The sequence below is a fragment of the Neopelma chrysocephalum genome, unplaced genomic scaffold (assembly GCF_003984885.1).
Source record: "Neopelma chrysocephalum unplaced genomic scaffold, ASM398488v2 Primary Assembly neopelma1_76, whole genome shotgun sequence".
Lineage (NCBI taxonomy): Eukaryota > Metazoa > Chordata > Aves > Passeriformes > Pipridae > Neopelma > Neopelma chrysocephalum.
Window position 1 is genome coordinate 461,575 of NW_020897737.1, and position 18,821 is coordinate 480,395.

Sequence of the window (18,821 nt, forward strand, 5' to 3'; positions counted from 1 at the left end):
CACCACTACTGTTGTTTTCACTGGGTAAGCACTACAGAAGCAGCAGATGTGCAGTTCTGCTTTTTGAGAGATAAGTAATGGCTTTCAGTTAATGAAGGTCCAAATCCTCACCCTTAAGGGATGGCTTATTGCCATTAGTTCACTGAAACATCAAGAGAATTGCAGCAGAGGCAGTCTCTTTACTCTCTTTTTAAAATGAGTATTAATATTTAAGGCAAGAAACTACTTTGGACTCATACCACTTTCTCTCTCTATAATCAATACAGTGTTGCAGACATTTCTCATGGAGACATGGATGAAAGCTTCTGGTGAACAACAGCTACTGATTTTTTAATTTTAATTATTATAAGAAAGATGTTGTTAAAGCAGCTTTCTGCCTGTAAAAAGTTGTCATAAATGTTAGGCACTAACATTGCAGGCTGTGTAATTATAAATTAATAAAGCTGATTTTGAGCCGTCTCATCACTTCAGTCATTGACTTCAAACAGTGAGTCCTGATGTGCCACTAATCCAGGAGGAAGCCCTTGGGTGGGGTTAGAGAAAGGACGAAGGAGAGAACAGAAACTGATCAGGATGTTTGGGTAGGTTTGTTCTGGCACTGAATTCCTGGAAACTTTGACAACCCCCACCCCCAACCCCTTCTCCTCCAAATGGTGCAATGTGTGGGTGAAAGTAACTGTGTGCAGGTAACAAAACATTCAGTCATCATCACCTGCTTTTAAAGGTGTCCCATGGAGACACTTGGCTTGCACAGTTTCAGAGTGTCGAGTGTGACAGACTCAAACTAACGTGCCCGTTCTACTGCTGTGGCAGGGGCAGCAACCACTTCCAAAAGCGGCCCATCTCATGTATCACCTTGTTGGTATTAACCAGCCCAGAACGGAGAGATTAAAATAAAAATGCTATTTAACTCATCTTTATTTAAGCTTTGTATTTTGTAGGTAGATTATAGGCAAGATCATTAAACTTTATTTACAGTATAAAATACAGTAGTTTTTATCAATGAAGTAATTTTGGGTGGCAGCATATATTACAACTTGCACTGCATTTGAGGCTGCTCATCTTGATCTAACTACAAGAACATGAAGCCAAGTTTGACAGAATTTAGGGGCAAAAAACAAAGCTCTGTCTTGAATTCACTGGATGTTGCAACACAACGTACCAAAACTGTGACAGATACAAACTTTGCTTTTTGAAATGAAGCTAAAATGTGAGATGGTGGCTAGCCTTAATTTACATGCTGCTTAATTTGTTGCAGCCACGTTGGCCTTCACAAAATTTCTGAGAGACTCCTCCTGTTCGGTGTCGGGAACGGGATGGGTAGTGCTTGTTGCATTATGCTGGCCTGGAACAACTACCACTACTTCATGCTAGACACACTGGCTGCCTCACCACACTGCAGCGTGCACCTACAGGGCACCCCCTTCCCTGCAGGAGGGAGTGGGGACTAGGGAGCACAACGTGTTTCACTTCGGATAGAGACAAAAAGCCTAGAGATGCACTGCCATGGAGTAGCTGTAGGTCTGTTTTCAAATAAGCATACACAAGTGTTGTCTATTATCTACAAATATTTATTTTAACACTTGGATGTAACTACAGGAAGCCCTTGGCACTGATAGAAAATATTGATTCACTGTTAGGTTACAAAAATTTATACATAGCAAAATTTAATGCTCTTTACATAAAAATATTAGACTACTTAAACAAAACTTCAAAAACTCCCAGTAATAGCTACACTGAATTAGAAAAGAATTAGGCTTTAAGACACTGCCTCCATTATTACCCTTATGCAAACACTGGGCTAGAACATCACCTGCATTGCTGTAGAAATGTCTCCTTCATGCAACAGGTAAGAACATACACTAGGCTATTTTGTCATATTTGCTCTACATCAATCAACTTTGCCCCTTTTTTGAAACTGTCAAATTAGACTTCAATATTTAACAAAAAAATTGTAGCTGAAGTTAATACCCCCAAAAAATGCCTTTTCTCATAGTACTGATTTGAAGGAATTTGTGCTTCCTTTGATGTATATTCAGCAAACAGAACTATCAAACCACACATCAGCTTAGCAGGGGTATGACTTGAATATTTAATTTTTTCAAATGAATGATGTATTTTTACTTTTCCCCCCCCAACATTTATATATATATATATATATATCATATAGAACAAACACCAAATATACCATCACTAATACTCAAGATATCACTGAATGCTTCTGAAAAAAACCATTAATTAGAAGGCAGACTTCTATGGGTAATGACTTTAAAATGGCACCAGTTTGTTTGTTTTTGTTTTGTTTTTTTTTCTGAACACCACGTTTTCTTAGTGTGCTAATTAATTTGTAAAAAGGAAAACACATAAGCACTGACTATAAATTTGCTAAGCACCAAGATAGAAAAAGGTGGACATCCTGTATTATTTTTTATGGCTGTAATTTTTATTGTTTGTGTAAAACTCTGCAAACTTTCTCATCCGCTCATTTGGAATAGTCAAATCAGTGTCATTTTAATAAGGTAACACTTTTCACTTATTTAAAATGTAGGATAATGGTCTCCTGCCACTATATAAATGCTAAGACATTTATAGAAAATAAATATTAAGGCAAAGCTGACATTTATTTTCAAAGAAGGGGATCATTATCCAGATCCAGGGGTCTACATTCCATTAAGTAGTTAATAAAAATATTAAAACTTGGGACATCTGCTCGACACTCAGGTAAGCACAGGGACGTGATGGCTTCATCATGGGCAAGTGTGGCACCATGGTGGAGCGCTGCTCCTGTGGCCCACATTCCAACACAGCCTCCTTGCAACTTGGGAGATGCTGCAGCTGCGCCTCACGTAAGCAGAAGCCTACGTCAGGAATCCCAGCTGGCCACAGGTTTGTTTGGGAGACACTCAATTACATGCCGTGCACGTGCCTGTGCCTGAGGTCTGCACAGATCTCCTGCCTGCTGGTTTGGAGCACCTGCCACAGTTTGTTGCAGGACATGATGCTGTAGAACAAGTCAGATGTTAAACACCGAAAGTCTCAAAGAAGAATCATTTGGTCACTTTTTGTGAAGTGTTGCCTTTTAAAATGCCTGGAATAAACCCTCCATTCTCTGTATGAAAGGATGGAAGATTACCCATGGGAAGATTTCCCTATTAAAGTGTTCCAGGAGTTGGAATGTGAAGCTTTTGCACTTCTCTCTAATTTTGTTTGGTAGACACACATCTGTACTGCAGAGCAGCTATTTGCTGATTTGTCAGAGCTACAGAACTCTTCTGCTGAATTACTGTGGCAAACATTTATGTGTAAGAATTGAGTTGCTCTTTTGACCGAGACTGGATATCCTGAAGCTCCTGCTCTTCTTTTGCTTTGATATCTTGGTAGGCCTGCATTTTGCTTGCATCCTTTAAGTAGGCCCAGTTAGAAGACAGTATCATGAGGAAGTGGATCTGGAAGAGAAGGGTGAGCATGATGGCGAGTGAGCATGTCAAGAGGCAAAGCAAGCTGGTAGTTAGATTAATAGACGCTTTTTAAAATAACAACCAAAAAACCAAGTTATTCTACGTTAATAAGCATTCTGTTATTAAAACAAGCACAGAGGCTATTTTCAAAGATCTCTAGAATTTGGCATGCTAATAATTCAGTTGGTTATTCACAATTCAGAGAAAGTTAGTATAACAATATTAAAAAGAGCTACAGAGTCGTACGGATCAATTAAAATGCAGAATGGGGGGAAGCAGGAAAACAGTTTTGTACGTGGCAATATACGTAATCTGTAAACTACAAGGTGCTCAGAAGAACTGCTTTCTAAGGTCGTGGTGTTTATGCATATCCAAGCCCAGAGCCTGATAGCTCTTTTCCCCCAACAAGCAGATGAGAATTCCACCCTCCCCATGGAAAAAACCTGAAACTGTGAACCGTTTTATTTATGTGAACAAGGCTACATTAACACACTGAAAAATTAAACATCAAAGTATGAGTCCAAAACTAAGCAAAAGCATGCAATCTCTGGGTTAAGAAGTCTTAATCCTGTATTTTTATAGCTACATTTTAAACTTCCATTGTCCAACCTCAGGTGAAGAGTTTTACATCGTATATAACAAACGGTTCTCTTTTTTTAATTATTGTGTAGATTTTTTTCTAGTTTGTGCATTTGTCTTTTGCCAACTTCTTTTTCCCCATACTTCATGCAAAAACATCTACATTTGAAAACACTGATTCACTTCTCTTTTTTTTCCCCCCAACAGTGTAAAAAGTTCCCTGTGATCTATGCATGGTTTTGCTTCCCGTGCAGTCATACTTACATTTTTGAGATCTGGCTACTGAGAAATCAGTTACTAAAGTGCAGCCACACAAGAACAGAAGCGATTTATATACCATTTCTTACTAGTTCAGGGTCCAAAAGAAAGAATGTGATTGTTTTACGCAGAGCTAAGACAAGGATATATTTTCTTTTAGAAAGAGCATGATTTGACAATTACTTGGAGTAAGAGAAAAAAATTGACTTCATCATCCATGGAATCACTTGGAACTATAAGCAAATTAATTCATAATACCTGGTCTCTGCCAAAAAGACTGGCACTACTTTATTATTCCTTTGCTTTTGCATTATATATATTGTATGCTTGGGGGTATTCATATTTGGCTTTCATGCTAAAGAATAAATTAATAATTCTGACCCTGAACTGTTTCCAGTATTTGTTTGAGATGACTGTTAGAAAGCAAGTGGAGACTTGAAATGAAAACATCCCCTTTTCAGAAGGATGCTTTATAAACACCCCTACAGTAACTGAATCCTCTCAACATAAAAAAAAATAGCCAGATCTCGTCCACATCATAGTTCATATACAAGAAGTCATTTTATTAATCTGATAAGCTAAACGATGCTTACTGAAGCTATTTACAATTACTGTAACAAAATTCAGAAAGCTAGACTTTTAGCCTAGGGTGTCAGTGGTATTTCAAGCTACGCAATGCAGCTCTTTACTGGGCTTATACAATTTAGAATTTAGTGCAGCAATCTTCCCGACTCTTAAACTTCAAAACAGCATAGTTATATGTAGTAGCCATCATGTAGATCAGCTGGTGGAAGAGAACAAAATACAGGAGAGTAAGATACAACAAGGTGACGGCTCAAGCCCACTTGGGCAACTGTTGATACTTTTACAACAGACGTTGTTCTGAGCTTCTTCCAGGGTGAAGATGCAAGATAAATAACCTGCCATTTATATGGGGAGGATAACCCAAAACAGACCCTAGGCTATTCTGTCAACAAATTGTGAGTGTTACACCTGGGTTTGGCTGGCACAAGGTTAGAAGCTGGCCGCTAAAAGAAGCATTAGACATAGGAAGCAAGTCATCTTGTTAACGTCCCTTTTCCCAACTGCTACCTGTAACTGGCATTGCAGGCTTGGACTAGTCAATCTGCCTGGGTCCAGACAAAAAAAACCAAGAGGTTACAAGTGGCTGATCAAATAAACTACAAAAATGAAAATAAATAACGGACATAAAAGAAGAAATAGTGGATAGAAGTAGGATTTTCAAAGGACATGCAAATAATTTTTTTCTAAGTATGTGGGAGGCGGGTTAAGATGACTTCTTAAAGCAAAAGTTGGGGACCTGCTGACTTATAATGACCGAACCATAGCAGCAAATAGTGGTGATTACAGCTCACCCTCCTTAATGTCTAGTATCACTATTTTTAATATGCACAAAATTCAATCTTAAAGCATCTTAAGCCTGAAATGAACATTTTACATAATAAAACCAAAAATACTACCCACCAGTGCTATGACAGTGGCACCAGCTCCAGCACAAGCCACAATGAACAGGTGATAAGACATGTAGAACTGAAGAAAAAACATGTTAAAAACATTGAGGTAATTCATTGGGATAGTATAAAATGCATTTCAAGTGTTCTAGAGAATAATGATAATAAACCCATCTTTGTAGCAAGGTAGCAAAGCTTTAGAAAATAAAAATGTTCTGAAATAATTTTCATTGTTATGGATGACATAACAATTATTTCAGTGTTGTGTTTAAAGCAATTCTTTATACTAATATATGAGTTCTCTCCAAAAACTTTCATCATGTTATTTATTACATGATGCCCAAGTAACTTGTAGGCAAAAGCTGCACACAGGTTACATTTCTGTACCTCATTCGTGTTGCAGATGTTCTCTAAAATCGGGCCACAGGCTTTGCCAGGTACAGCATTCCAAGGGATAATACCTGAAATACCACAGCAAAAGAAACCACTAATTTTAGCAATCAACACACACTTTCTGTTCCTCTCTCATCTCTTCCGCCCACTTGCCAGTTGTGTTCCCATTCTGGGCATCTGCGCATTGACCGGTACAGCTTTGAGTTGGCAGGAGGAATTAAAACAACTCCCTCAAGTTATGCTTTCTCCTTACACCAAGGCTTGCTGCCAAGGCATGTTCTCAGATGTGGTTTTCCCATATGGCAGCCAAACGGTTGGGTTTTTGCACTTTGGGTCCAGTTGCATGCTGCCTACTCCCCCACTCAGCACCGAGGAGAGAATCTGCATCTCAGAGGTACTTGGCACTTTTCAGGATAGCACTTACTAGATTAAATTCTACTTGAACAAGTAACTACTGTGGAAGAGTGTGAATTTGGAGCTAGAGGGAAGAATTACAGGATTTTTTTCTGGTTTAGTTCCAATAGGTAAAAAGCATCAAGTGAACACTGCTACAAGAAAATTCAGTCTGATGCACCTCACTTACTCCCAATTACTTTTCTTACACAATTGAAAGTCTGAAAAGTCAACAGGATCTAGCAGATCTGAAATAACCTAAACTTTTAGGCCTGTAACAGATGTAAAGCTTAAGCAAAACCCATTTGAATTAGGAGAAAACCAGTTTGTCTCCCCATACAACTTCACAGTTCAACCCAGCTGGTTGGAATTAGCAACTCCATAGGCAGCAGGTCATTGAATAATTTCAAAAAGATTTTACAGGATTTACTTAAAAGTCAGCTTTTCTGTATCGCAATATATAATTGAATCCTTTTAGCTACCACTTCCATACAGCTGTGAGGACAGTTCAGTGACAGTAATAAGTTGCCTGTTAAGGAGCTGCTCTCTCCCATCATGCATTGAAACCCAGATGATTTTACTGATCAGAGCAACAACACAGCCCTATACTGCACTAATACAGCTACAACATAACCAGGAGGAGCAGGAAAGTGGAGGAGCACATCTCCCTTCATTCCTAGGCTTTGCTGCTGAAGGAAATGTCTTCCCAGCCTCTTGCTGTCAGCCACTAAAACAGGATGCAAACATTTAAATGATTTGAGTATTTCTTGTTTTTAAAATTAGTATATCTTTTCTTCTACTGGACTTACCTGGACAGGAGAGCAAAACCAAGATTTCTTACTTTTTCAACTCTGAATCCATTTTCTCAGCTTTGAATGACTTAGTCCAAAGAAAGAAACATTCATAGAAAATGCTAGCTAAAATCAAGCCAAAAGTAATGGTGACAAAAGAACTTTTGCACAAGGGAAGCTGAAAAGATTAACTTCAGGAAAAACTCACCTTAAGGAATGAACAACTGGAAAAGCCTGACCCTATTTTAAGCTATTGTCCCAGTTCCCTCAGATTTCTGCGTATCATCAGAAAGCAGTATTAATTTATTATTAGTTAAGGCAGACTTTTAATTGCAGGTTTTTGGGTTTTTAACTGAAAGTAATGGTTAGAGCAACGTTCGGGTGTTAACTTCATCTTTAAATGTAAAACAACTTTCTGAAAGGAAAGAATATATGTATGTGGGTTCAAAAAGCACAGTCTGGTTATCTATTTCTCAGCACTGTTTCCAAGCAGTTTATTTTGAGGCTGCTCTATTTTCAAACCTAATACTACAGTATTGGAAACTGCCACAAAATCATTTTAGATAAATGACTTGCCAGTTCAGTTAAATTGATTGCATCTGGAGAGAGAGCAGTGTAATGTGAATTAATTAGAAAAGTAATACTGCATTGAGATAGAAGATGCTTTTGCATTTGATTCATCTGATAAGGCTGAGACAAAACTACTGAAGGCAGACCAAGGAGAAAGGATGAAGCATTTAATCAGGATTAAAATGAGTACCGTATTGCCTGATATCCACGCAGATCTGGTCCCCTGGAACCGTCACATTTGTCTGAAGAGACTTGATGACTTCACAAGTTGACCATATGTTATAGAACATAAAGACAGGCACAGCAGAGAAGCCAAAGACCCCGAGCCAGGCCACTCCAAGCACATAGGTGAGGAAAACAAACTGGGCAGAGAAAATACAAACACTTTGCATTTATTCTTTGAAAAGACTATTTGAATTTTCCTTAAAAATGCTTCAAAATAATCTTTAAGCACACTTGCAGAATGCAGGTAAGAAAACATTTGATTTCTAAGCACAAAAAATCAGTATTCTCGTTGTTTACAGTTACTTTGGTAGTTTAAGTGCTACTAAGAAAGTAATTCAGATATTTCCTTTTTAATCAGCCTGCTTGAGAAAACAGATGAAAGAGCAGCCCACTGATTTCTCAAGATTCTCTGCTAAGCAGGGATGCTGTTTGTTGGATAAAACCAATAAAATTCCAACAAAAATCAATTTAAGGTTTTTTTTTTAATTAACTATAACACAGTAGCATTTCTATGCAACTTGCAAATCAAAACAACACAGTGAATTGATGTTCACAGAGCTCTCCCATACTCTCTGATTTATTGAAATCAATTTGGAATATAACATTTAAAAATACCTATTTTTGCAAACATACCATGACCATTAACAGCAGATTAGAAGGATTCAATTAATATCATACACATTGCCAAGAAGCACATTAGTTACTTCCCTTAGAGAATCATGGGTTTTTCCACTGAAATTTGCTGGTTTGGGTTTGCTCTTTTTTTAAAAAAAAATATTCTGTGCATTTTCTTTTGTAAGATTATAAGGTGGGGAACTGATTGTTTTGGAAGTCTCCAGCTTCCCCCTCCCAATGGGCCCCTTCCCTTTTCCCTCCTCTTCTAAGTTTTATGGTGAAACAGTAGCTCTGGCACCAGTTGCTATCTCCCTCCTTCGGGAGAGACTAGGATTTGGATCCTACTTGGAAAGCGGGGGAATGCTGCTACATCTTCTGTGTTCTCCTTTCACCATTGGCTGTAGCTGTTCTCTCTTAACTGTAGGTGGACTGGAAAGGCTTTACTTCCAGTAAATCACTGGTGCCCTCCTTTCTTACTTAAAACTTGTGTGCTACAGGACAACAGCAAGGATGGGAAAGGCTCTCAGGGGGAAGGTTGTGTCAGTCTGACCCAGAACCACAAGACTGAACTAATGTTGCAGTGGTGGAAGTTTGCATCCTCATAGGTTTTTTTGCCAGATGCACTGAATAATCCCCCAAGCGTTAGAGCAAAAGCTGAGCAACTGGTTAGGTTTCAGTCAACGAAGGTGGTGTGTGAGGAGGTGGAAGTGCTTGCAAAACCATGGCACATAAACCCCCAGCTAGACTTTAATTTATATACAACTCAACTGAAATACCTCTTTTCTATTAGATAGTGCCATATACGTGACCTTCATGCTTTATGTGCGAATTAAGGATCCTCTCTTTGGATTTTGGGAAGGACCAAGTGGACCAGGTTAAAGGATTTCTATAGATACACTATACATAAAACGTGTTTGCATACGTGTATGTGGAAGTGTACACGAGAGGAAGTGCACAAAGCCTTTAACTCCTAAGAAATAACCTGAAAAAAATACACTCACTCTCACATTTAAAGTGATAACTGTGAAAAATGGCTATTCTGTGTTCCTGAGCCAACACAAATAATTTAGGGAAGCTGGAAGTCTGTCTTCTGTAATAACCTTATGCAAGATGAGACTGCCTTTCAGGACCTCACTTGGTAATGTAACAAAGGAAGAAGTAGAGGAGCTCTTGATGAAAGAGGCAAAAGAAAACATCACTGCATGTCCAAAACCTTGTTGCCTGTACCCAGCTGCATTCACTAGTCTGTAAATACTATATCTCCTTGCAAACCTCATTCTAAGCCTAGGGTTTTACACAGCAGTATACAGGCACTTTTCCTGTCACTGCCAAACATTAATGTGTCTTACTAGAGCTCCAAGCCATTACTGAGTTGGTAAATTCTCTCCTTCACTGTCTGGACAAATATGGGCAAACATGAAAACAGTTTTCTCTCATATTTCCATGTGCCACGCTGGTATTTGTATACCAGCTGACAATCATGTGCCTGCAACTACTCAGTTGCATAAGCAATTGTCTGCACTGATGAGATGCACGCATGTGTATGTTTCTACTTTATTTTGGGTCTTTGAAAAGCACTGCTTTAGATCTAATTTTGCTCCTTGGTGAAGACCATACTTGCTAGAAAAAGAGTGAGCAAATAGCTGCTTAACTGGAAAATTATCAGGTGCCTTACTTTTTATTAGCTGTTGGAAAATTCAGTAAGTACCCAACAGCACAGTGGAAAATTGCTAACTCTCGTGAAAATAAACATGCATCTCTTTTGTATTTAACCAGCTGAAAGTACATATTTTTTAAGTACAGGATATAGACTGTATATTAAAATGCAACGATCACATCAAAAGCCTCTTCTCTTTTCACCCACACTTTCCCGTGGGCGATCTGTCATACTGCTTAGCTTCCTCCAAAACTATGAGCTTTGAATTCAGATTTTCAGTAATAGCTTTGAAATCTTGTCTCAGAAACATAGTTATGGCTGTTCTTGCAGAGTGCGCCCTAGGGGACAATGTGGGTGAGAATTTGAAGTTTTATTTTTAGTTAAACTTTGCTTACAATTTTGTTCTAATACAGAAGTATACTGAAGGGAATATGGCTTGTAACTTAAAGGCTTTAAATGTTTCAGCTTTGTGAAAAAGACTCACTATTCTATCTGTATGCCTTTTGCCATCTGCAAATCAATACTTGACTCAAGTGCAAGGATGTTGTGAAGCTTCATTCATTCATAACTATTTGTTTGAAGGATCCAGACACAAGAAAAATTCACTATGGAAGTCAGAGGCATTACAGTTTGATATTTAAATAGCTCTGCAAACCACAGCCATTTAACATTCTGCCTTTAAGCATCACTAATGTTACATATTTAAAAGCACAAAATTAATTTTGGCTCACATTGAGTGTTTTAAAATGAACGGTCTCCCCAGTTTAGTTCAGACTAGTGGGTTCACCTTTATGACCGGGGAGGCCTCGGCAGCACCCCAACAGTCCATCTGCAGAATTTCAATTTGACCAAGCACTCCTGAAGTTCAAAGAAGGACCAAGACCAGGGATTGACCCTGACCACCCAAAACGAATTAAACAAAGAAGGCAGCAATATATTGTTGTTCAAAACCACAGGAGTCAAACCAAGCCCAACAGGTTTTAGCCAGCAAAGACTGCTGTTCTCAGTTCTGATGCTACTCACCATTCCACTGATGCAGCGGCCACAGGCTGTCGTTTTGAACTCTCCATGCAGCTCCTTCACAGCACTTGTTGTATAAAAACCTTCTGCCAAAAGGATTATTCCATATAAGAAGAAAAATGACGCAATGCCATAAATTACATACTGCATTAGCTGTATTCTACAATGGAAGCGAAAAAAAGATATAATTAGATTTCAGTCCTATAAAAACAAAGTCAGTCCTCCCAAGTCCTAATAAATTAGAGAGAACTCTTTTTCTAGAAACAAAGTTCAAGGCTCCTTAGCATTTTAAGCAAGCGGGCTGCAGGAAAGCACTGCCCCACTTTCCAGGTAAGCAATACTGATGTGCATTAGTCTTGCATCCACCTGAGCATCCCCTGCTTGTGCTGCAGTCTTTATACTAACTAATATTACTCACGAGGTTAAAGCTGCAGTTTCACACCTCCACTATGGAGGTTTTCTTTTTTCTGTTACTGATCCTGACACTTAACTTGGGAATGTCTGACAGGGACAATGCAGGGCTTTGAAATGGGCAAAACCTGGAGCTGAACTCCAAAGTTCTCGATTCCTTAAAAATCTACCATCTGCAATGATAGAATAGGTAAATGGAAAGAATAGCTTCTAAATATTATCAATCAGATTAGTATCTGAAGCCAATTGTTTTGAAGAACCAGAATGCCAGATCTTCCATACAACACTTCTGGTCTCCAAAAGTGATACTTTGTTATTAGTACAACTTCCCCAAAACTTCTTAAAAGTAATTTGATTGTTGGGAGGGTTATTTTGGATGAAGCTATTCACAGAAAAAAGAGGTTAATTTTATGCATCCACACTACCAGTTTTCTAAGGATAAATATATTTTCCTCAGATTTTTTTTCCAATTCTTGCCACTCTCCATTAAGTAGCTGCTAGCACAGATCTCCAAAGAGCATATGCATGTTTTAGCTTAAAGAAAATTGATTACCACCATTTATATAGTTAAATGTTATCCTTGTATAAAAACAGGATATTGCTCATTTAAAATTTTATGTGGGAAGTGTTATATTTGTTTTCCAAACTGATTAAAAATAACAAGATAAATCTGTTGCACCTGTGCTGTAAAGCATGAAAAAATTAATTCAGGATTTAATAGAGTACAGAAGAATTCATTTCAGCATCATTAAGAGTCTAGGAGAGACTCAATGCATGTTACCAGAAATTAGTAGTAGGAAAACCGGTTAAAAAAGTCTTTTCCAAAGGGTGTCCTATTAACGTATTTTTCATTTATTTTATGTCTCTGTAGGCTTCAATTATTTGCCCCCTTCTAACATCTCTTCTGCTTTGCCACCTCCTTGGCTCCACAGAACCCGAGCCCTGAGCTGCTTTGGTAGGAATTATGCATTTCCCCAGCTGCTGATGCTGACTTGACAAGAAACATTGTTCCCCAAAATGTAAAACTTCCTGCCTGTTACTGCTGCTTTTGCAATTTCTTCTATTTTGCTCAAATGAAGACTGATACAAGCACAGGGTGTTTTATTATTCAGTTACTGAAGAACAGCTGCTTACAGTTTCTCACTAAAAGTTGTGGATAACTGCAGGGTCCTCGTGGCTCATGCACTGGAGTTGGGGACACACTGCCCAGCCACAGCCAGGGACTGAGTGTGGGCAGTGCTGGGATGGGGGACCCCAGCAGGGAGCAGTCCCAGAGCCTGTCTGAGCACAGAGGGTCTTATGGAGGGGGAAGCCCTGAAAAGGTGCTGTGGGACTGACGCCAGAGATAGGGAGGGCATGCAGCAAACTGGCAGGTCTATGCCTGCAAGTGCATAAAGGAAGTCAGTGACAACAGAAATTAAAAAGAAAATAAGGAGAATTAAGTGTGCTGTGTTGGACCCTGATACTGAAATCTTCACATATCCTAAAAGCTAGGTCTTTGGGGCAGGTAAGCAAAATAAAGGTGCCTTGCTCGATGCCCACGTACCCCTACATGTGCCATGCCCACAGTGCTCACCACAGGAGCCCCCTCTCACAGACATGCATGGCATGCTGGTGGGGCTGAGTGCTGAGCACAGGCCCTGATGCTGCACTCCAGACCTTCCTCTGGCCTCATGGGGAAGCCTCGGGAGCATAAAAGACCCAAATACTTCACCAGTGATTATGTCCAAAGGCTGTGATTGCAGACCTTTTCCATTTTTTTCTCATATACCAGTCCAGCTTCTTCTGAGAGAGGATGGACAGAACCATGCTTCCCTATTATTCCTGTCATTCCTTCCAACTTTATGTCATCAACGAACACTAAACCTACTCTCAGATTAAAATCTTGTTTTGTCACAACAGCCCCTGGTAAAAAGTCCCTCTTCAGTTTTCTTGTTGGTCCTTTTAGGTATTAGAAGGCTGGTACAAGGTCTCCCCAGAGCCTTCTCTTTTCCAGGCTGAGCAGCCCCAACTCTCTCAGCCTGTCTTCATAGGAGAGGTGCTCCAGCCCTCTGATCATCCTTGTGGCCTCTTCTGGACTCACTCCAACAGGTCCATGTCTTTCCTGTGCTGAGGACCCCTGAGGTGGACACAGTATTCCAGGTGGGGTCTCACCAGGGTGGAGTGAAGGAGCAGAATCACATCCCTCACCCTGTTGGCCACACTGTTTTCGATGCAGCCCAGGATACAATTGGCTTTCTGGGCTGCGAGTGCACATTGCCAGCTCATGTCCAGGGTTTCATCCACCAGCACTCCCAAGCCCTTCTTGTCAGGCTGCTCTCAATCCCTTCATCTGTCCGTATGTATTGGTACTGGGCATTGCTCTGACCCACGTGCAGCACCTTGCACTTGGCCTTGGTGAACATCGTGAGGTCCAAACAGTCCCACTTCTCAAGGCTTTCAAGGTCCCTCTGGATGGCATCCTTTGTTTCAGGTGAACAAACTGCACCACTCAGCTTGGTATTATCTGCAAATCTGCTGAGGGTGCACTCAGTTCAACTGTTTATGATAATGATGAAGATATTAAATAGTACTGATCCCCATATAAACTTGTTTAGCAGGATACACACTTCAGTTCTTTGTATGTGAACACCAATAAACTACCGAGTGCTGCTAGGAAAACAAGCAACCGAATACTCAGGAATGGAGGCGGAAGGCTGAATCCATCTCTACTCATTTAGCATGAGGGTGTTATGATGAATAATGGAAATGGGAGGCATACTTACACTTCACTCAGCAAAGCATGGTCACTGGCAGTCGTGGAGAAGTGCTGCTCGAGGATAGACACAGTTCCCGTGAGCGCCACGTGGCCACAGCCACAAAACAACGCTACCCCCGAGAAGCAGAGAATGGTTGCCACGAGCGAAGCATATGGCACTCCTCCTAGGCACTTAATGCAACATTCAAAGCAACCTAAGCAGAAGAGAGAAAGCAAAAGAAACGTCATGAGCAAAAAGCAAATTATGAGGAAAAGAATATTTGTCCTCCACTTGGTAAAAGCCACAGGGATTAAAAGGCCCAGGCATTGACATGCTAAGCAAAAAATCTATAGGTGGTACAAGACAGCATCACCCTCTAAAGCAGTGACCTACAGATCTGTTGGTACGGACTCAAAGCCCAGAAAGTGGGCTGAGTGCTCCTCTCTTTACAGAATCAAGAGGAGATCGATGAGAAAGCCTATGAAATGGAAAAAGAAAAAAAATCACCGTCTAAAGTGATCCATTGCAATTCAGCTGCTCATACAGAGCTCACCACATTTCAGCATTACGAACAGCAGGAGCACCAGCTATGCTGGCAACATTCTGGGAGTCAGAGAAGCAAATACTCAAGATGATGAAGCCTTTTGGAAAAGTAAGAGAGTTTGCACTTTCATTGGAAGAGGAACATATTTAGGTGTGCAAAACTTAACTACCCTATGCTCTCCCACGATTCCCAAATTATCTTTTTGTATAAATCAATATCAGGTTGTAGGGATACAAATACTTTAACAACAGAAAAATTGAATGGGGACCAAAGAATAACAATTTTTATTGAGGGCAGCTGTATGAAGCTGTATTACAATACATTTCCAGCTTTATAGGATACACTGGATTTACAGTGATCCCTGAATACAGTTTGCAGTAGCATAATCAACTGAAATGCATCATTTAAGCAGTCTGAGTTAACAAAATACCCCCCAGAACTGCTGTTTGTATGAACACTGTAATAAGGAGGTTGCAGCTGAATTGCCAGGTTCCTTCCAACTGTGTGGCCTGAAAACCCATCTGCTTACAAAGCTGGGGAATGTAAATCGGAAACAAGCACAGCTTTTAACTGCGCTATAATGGTAATGGCAATCCATACCAATTCATTACTTCAGGGTGATGGCATTAAGCTGTCTCCATTAATGTGCATTTCATACAACTGCACAAAACACAAGCCATTAAGACAACACTTAATGGAGCGACCAGCATTGCACGTCGCAGGAAGAGACCGCTGCTTCTACGGCAAGGTGCTAAAGGGACAAAGCATTTGAAGGCAAGGAAACAGCTGGTGAATGAGTACATCACATTACACCTTCCCACCCAAAAAATTCCTTACAAAGATCAGCAAGTCTCCAGCCACCACACGAGGCAAATTTATTTTTATCCCACTTCCTTTCTCATTAACGAATGAGTTGCAGAGCAGGCACTTCCACGAAGCACTTCCGTGAATAATATGCATCTGATAATTGAAAGCTTTCCCATTTCATAAGTGAGAAACTCTTCTTTTAGAGAGTCACTAGCAAGTGCTCTAGTCAGGCTTAAGCTGTTACCACTATCGAAATGACTTATGAAACGCCACTTCACTAACTGCAGACAAGATTTAATTGTATAGAAACAAGCCTGGGAAGCTTTTATAGTCTAGACCACAGCTGGAGTCCATTCAGTCAGAACTATCTTCATGACAAAAATACTGCCGAATGAACAAACACTGCAGCTCAGCAGTGAAGGGGCAAACAAAATCCAAATGCATGCTATCAGAGGAAATCATCTCTGGGTCTCATTTTATCACAGAGGTCCAAAGGTGAATTCAGATACCAGACCTTGCAGAGCAATCCTCTGCTTTGGGGAATCTGCCTGAGTGCAGCTCACAAGCCACACGCAACAGCAGTCACACACGTGAGGCTGGCTCGCCTCCGCAGCATCTGCTCCTGGGTCAGGCCCAAGCCTCCCAGAGTTAATCCAAGAAATGCTAGCACCTGGTGCAGGATTAGCCATGAGGGATTACCCAAGAGTAACGACGCTCCAACCCAGTAGACAATGCTCAACACACGTGGCCACAGCCCAGCACAAAACAAAGTACCTTTCAGGCTGCACTCCTAAAGCAGGAGACTAAACGCCAGATCATTGCTCAGTGTGGAGGAGATTGATCACCTAAATCATGCTGATCCCACAGAGTGCTGTGCAGCAGGATCCCATCAAAGACAGGAAATAAAAACAGCTGGAAGTAAAACCAAGGGACTGACAAGATCCAAAAGAAAAGCTGCTGGTTTCAGATAATGGGAGCAGCCTGCTTGACAAAACTAAAAACTGGTGTAGACCCAGGACTGACATTTAACACTCTGTAACTAGGTACTTGTCATCCCAGTACCCCACACCGCACAGATGGCTTTCCAGGCCACTGGCAGAACATTTGCCCTGGGGAGTTTGTTGGATCCCTTACCCAAACACATGACAGTATCTGCCACTAATCCACAGACCCTCGAACATAAGCCAACAGTGGCAGACCCCCTCTCACCTCACAGCCACTGACAAGCTCCACAGAGCATCTTGCTGGCCATACTCTTTGTCTTCCTCTAAAGTCCAGGTGAAAAGGCATCACAGTATTTGGGTGGCCTTCATTTTATCAGTGCAGGTCATGGCCAAGGGATGCCCTAAGAGGTGCCCAAAGCAACCACATTATTTTGAGCAAGATAGAGAAAACTGCCCAAATGTGATCCTCCAGGAACTACTCACCTTCACCCCAAGACTAAAGCAGGAAGCAGAGGGACTTCGGTACACCTGGAAATAGCATGCAGCCAGCTTGCAAGTGCATGAAGCATCCCAAATGAGCACATTTCCAAGAGACAACATCCATCCATACCTAGTCATTCTGCACCCAAATTGACAGCAGAGCTGCACAGCCTCCTGCCAGAGGGTAACTAACTTCAGGACACAACCTCATCACAGTGCTGGGGCTGCCAGACCTTCCCCCAGATCCCACTGTGAACACTCTTTATGAGCAGATTAAATCCATGCCTAGCCTAAGCAATATAACTGATTTTATAATTTTTGTTTTAACATAAGCCTTAAACAGCACTGCCAAGAGCAGCTTTCAAAACCAGCTACAATTTGAAGCTCATCAAGAACTAGGATACACTTACCAAGCTTCCCTAATAAGCAGCTTTGCAGGAAACCTGCTTTATAATCTCTCTCTGTAACCCCAAGTCAGTGACTATCTTCATACAATACAACTGGAAACCCATGATTATGTTTCCCTAGTTCATGTTTAGAAAATAATTTGCTAACACATTGATGAGAGCTGTAGGCTGAAGGCCTGTGAACTCAAGCTGACAAAAGTAAGTTGTATTAAAATAAGTTTAGTTCTGATTTTCTGCTAGTTTTTACTCTCCATATGGCCAAAATGCTGAACTTTTCAGCTGTATATCCACTCCCAATGTAACAGTGTAAAATGATTTAAATATGAAACTGTAGAGCACAAACACACATCACTGCATCTCCCTTTTCAATGACCATTTTGTGCAAGGCATCACTAGAACCTTTTGTGCAACTCAGCAGAATAAAAACATTTTTTGTCCTCAGGCTGGTGTGCAGCAGTTGCCATGGAGGCAGGTTAATAACAGCCCAATGATTTGCCCAGAGCTGCCTGTGATCTTGGCTACAGATTTAACACACTCTCAGAAGGAGGCCAGCTAAAACAAAGACTGAGATTATTCTCTAGGGAATGAATGCTATTAAACACACACACACACGCACAAATATTCTTGCTAAAGGACAAAAATAAAGAGAAGAGAAAGAAACAGGAACCAGCTATTCTTTTAATCTCCTGGAAGCTATCAGTCACAGGAAATTGGTAAAGGATGAACCTACATATGTACATAAATCGGCAATTGGTTGCTTAATGTATGAAGAACAATTATACAATCTACCCAGCAGTGCACACGCTATTGCATATATGCAGGGGCTTAGCCATTCAAATTCTCATGCCAAATGGTGACTGTTTGGCTAAACCTTCTTTGTTACTTTAGGTACAGCTTTAAGATTCAAACTCAGAATAGCAAGGTAATAGTGAATTAATGGAAGGAGGTCTTAAAATAAAAATAAAAAAGAAGAGGCAATTCTCAGACTGTAACTCATCCTACTAAGGTCAGATCTGTTGTTTGGAAATGACAGAACAAAGGGATCAGGTAGCTTTCTAG

General features: G+C 40.4%; 2 protein-coding genes across 10 annotated transcripts in view; one reads left to right on the plus strand and one right to left on the minus strand.

Annotated features, from left to right (window-relative positions):
• Positions 1-462, plus strand: part of OFD1 (OFD1, centriole and centriolar satellite protein) — a 29,959-nt gene extending 29,497 nt beyond the window's left edge. For both annotated transcript variants that reach the window (XM_027688918.1, XM_027688919.1), the window contains one exon: positions 267-462. In XM_027688918.1, the coding sequence (XP_027544719.1) occupies positions 267-312 (46 nt within the window). In that variant the 3' untranslated portion in view covers positions 313-462. The remainder of the gene's footprint in view (positions 1-266) is intronic.
• Positions 463-900: 438 nt separating this feature from the next.
• The window catches only part of GPM6B (glycoprotein M6B), a 109,025-nt gene continuing 91,104 nt past the window's right edge, over positions 901-18,821 (minus strand). For 4 of the 8 annotated variants that reach the window (XM_027688921.1, XM_027688926.1, XM_027688920.1 and 1 more), the window contains 6 exons: positions 14,608-14,794; positions 11,435-11,591; positions 8,105-8,276; positions 6,155-6,228; positions 5,781-5,846; positions 901-3,446 (listed from right to left, as the gene is read on the minus strand). In XM_027688921.1, the coding sequence (XP_027544722.1) occupies positions 3,297-3,446; positions 5,781-5,846; positions 6,155-6,228; positions 8,105-8,276; positions 11,435-11,591; positions 14,608-14,794 (806 nt within the window). In that variant the 3' untranslated portion in view covers positions 901-3,296. Of the gene's footprint in view, positions 5,080-5,387; positions 5,426-5,780; positions 5,847-6,154; positions 6,229-8,104; positions 8,277-11,434; positions 11,592-14,607; positions 14,795-18,821 lie in introns of all 8 variants that reach the window. The other 4 variants (XM_027688922.1, XM_027688927.1, XM_027688925.1 and 1 more) reach the window with 3 other exon arrangements.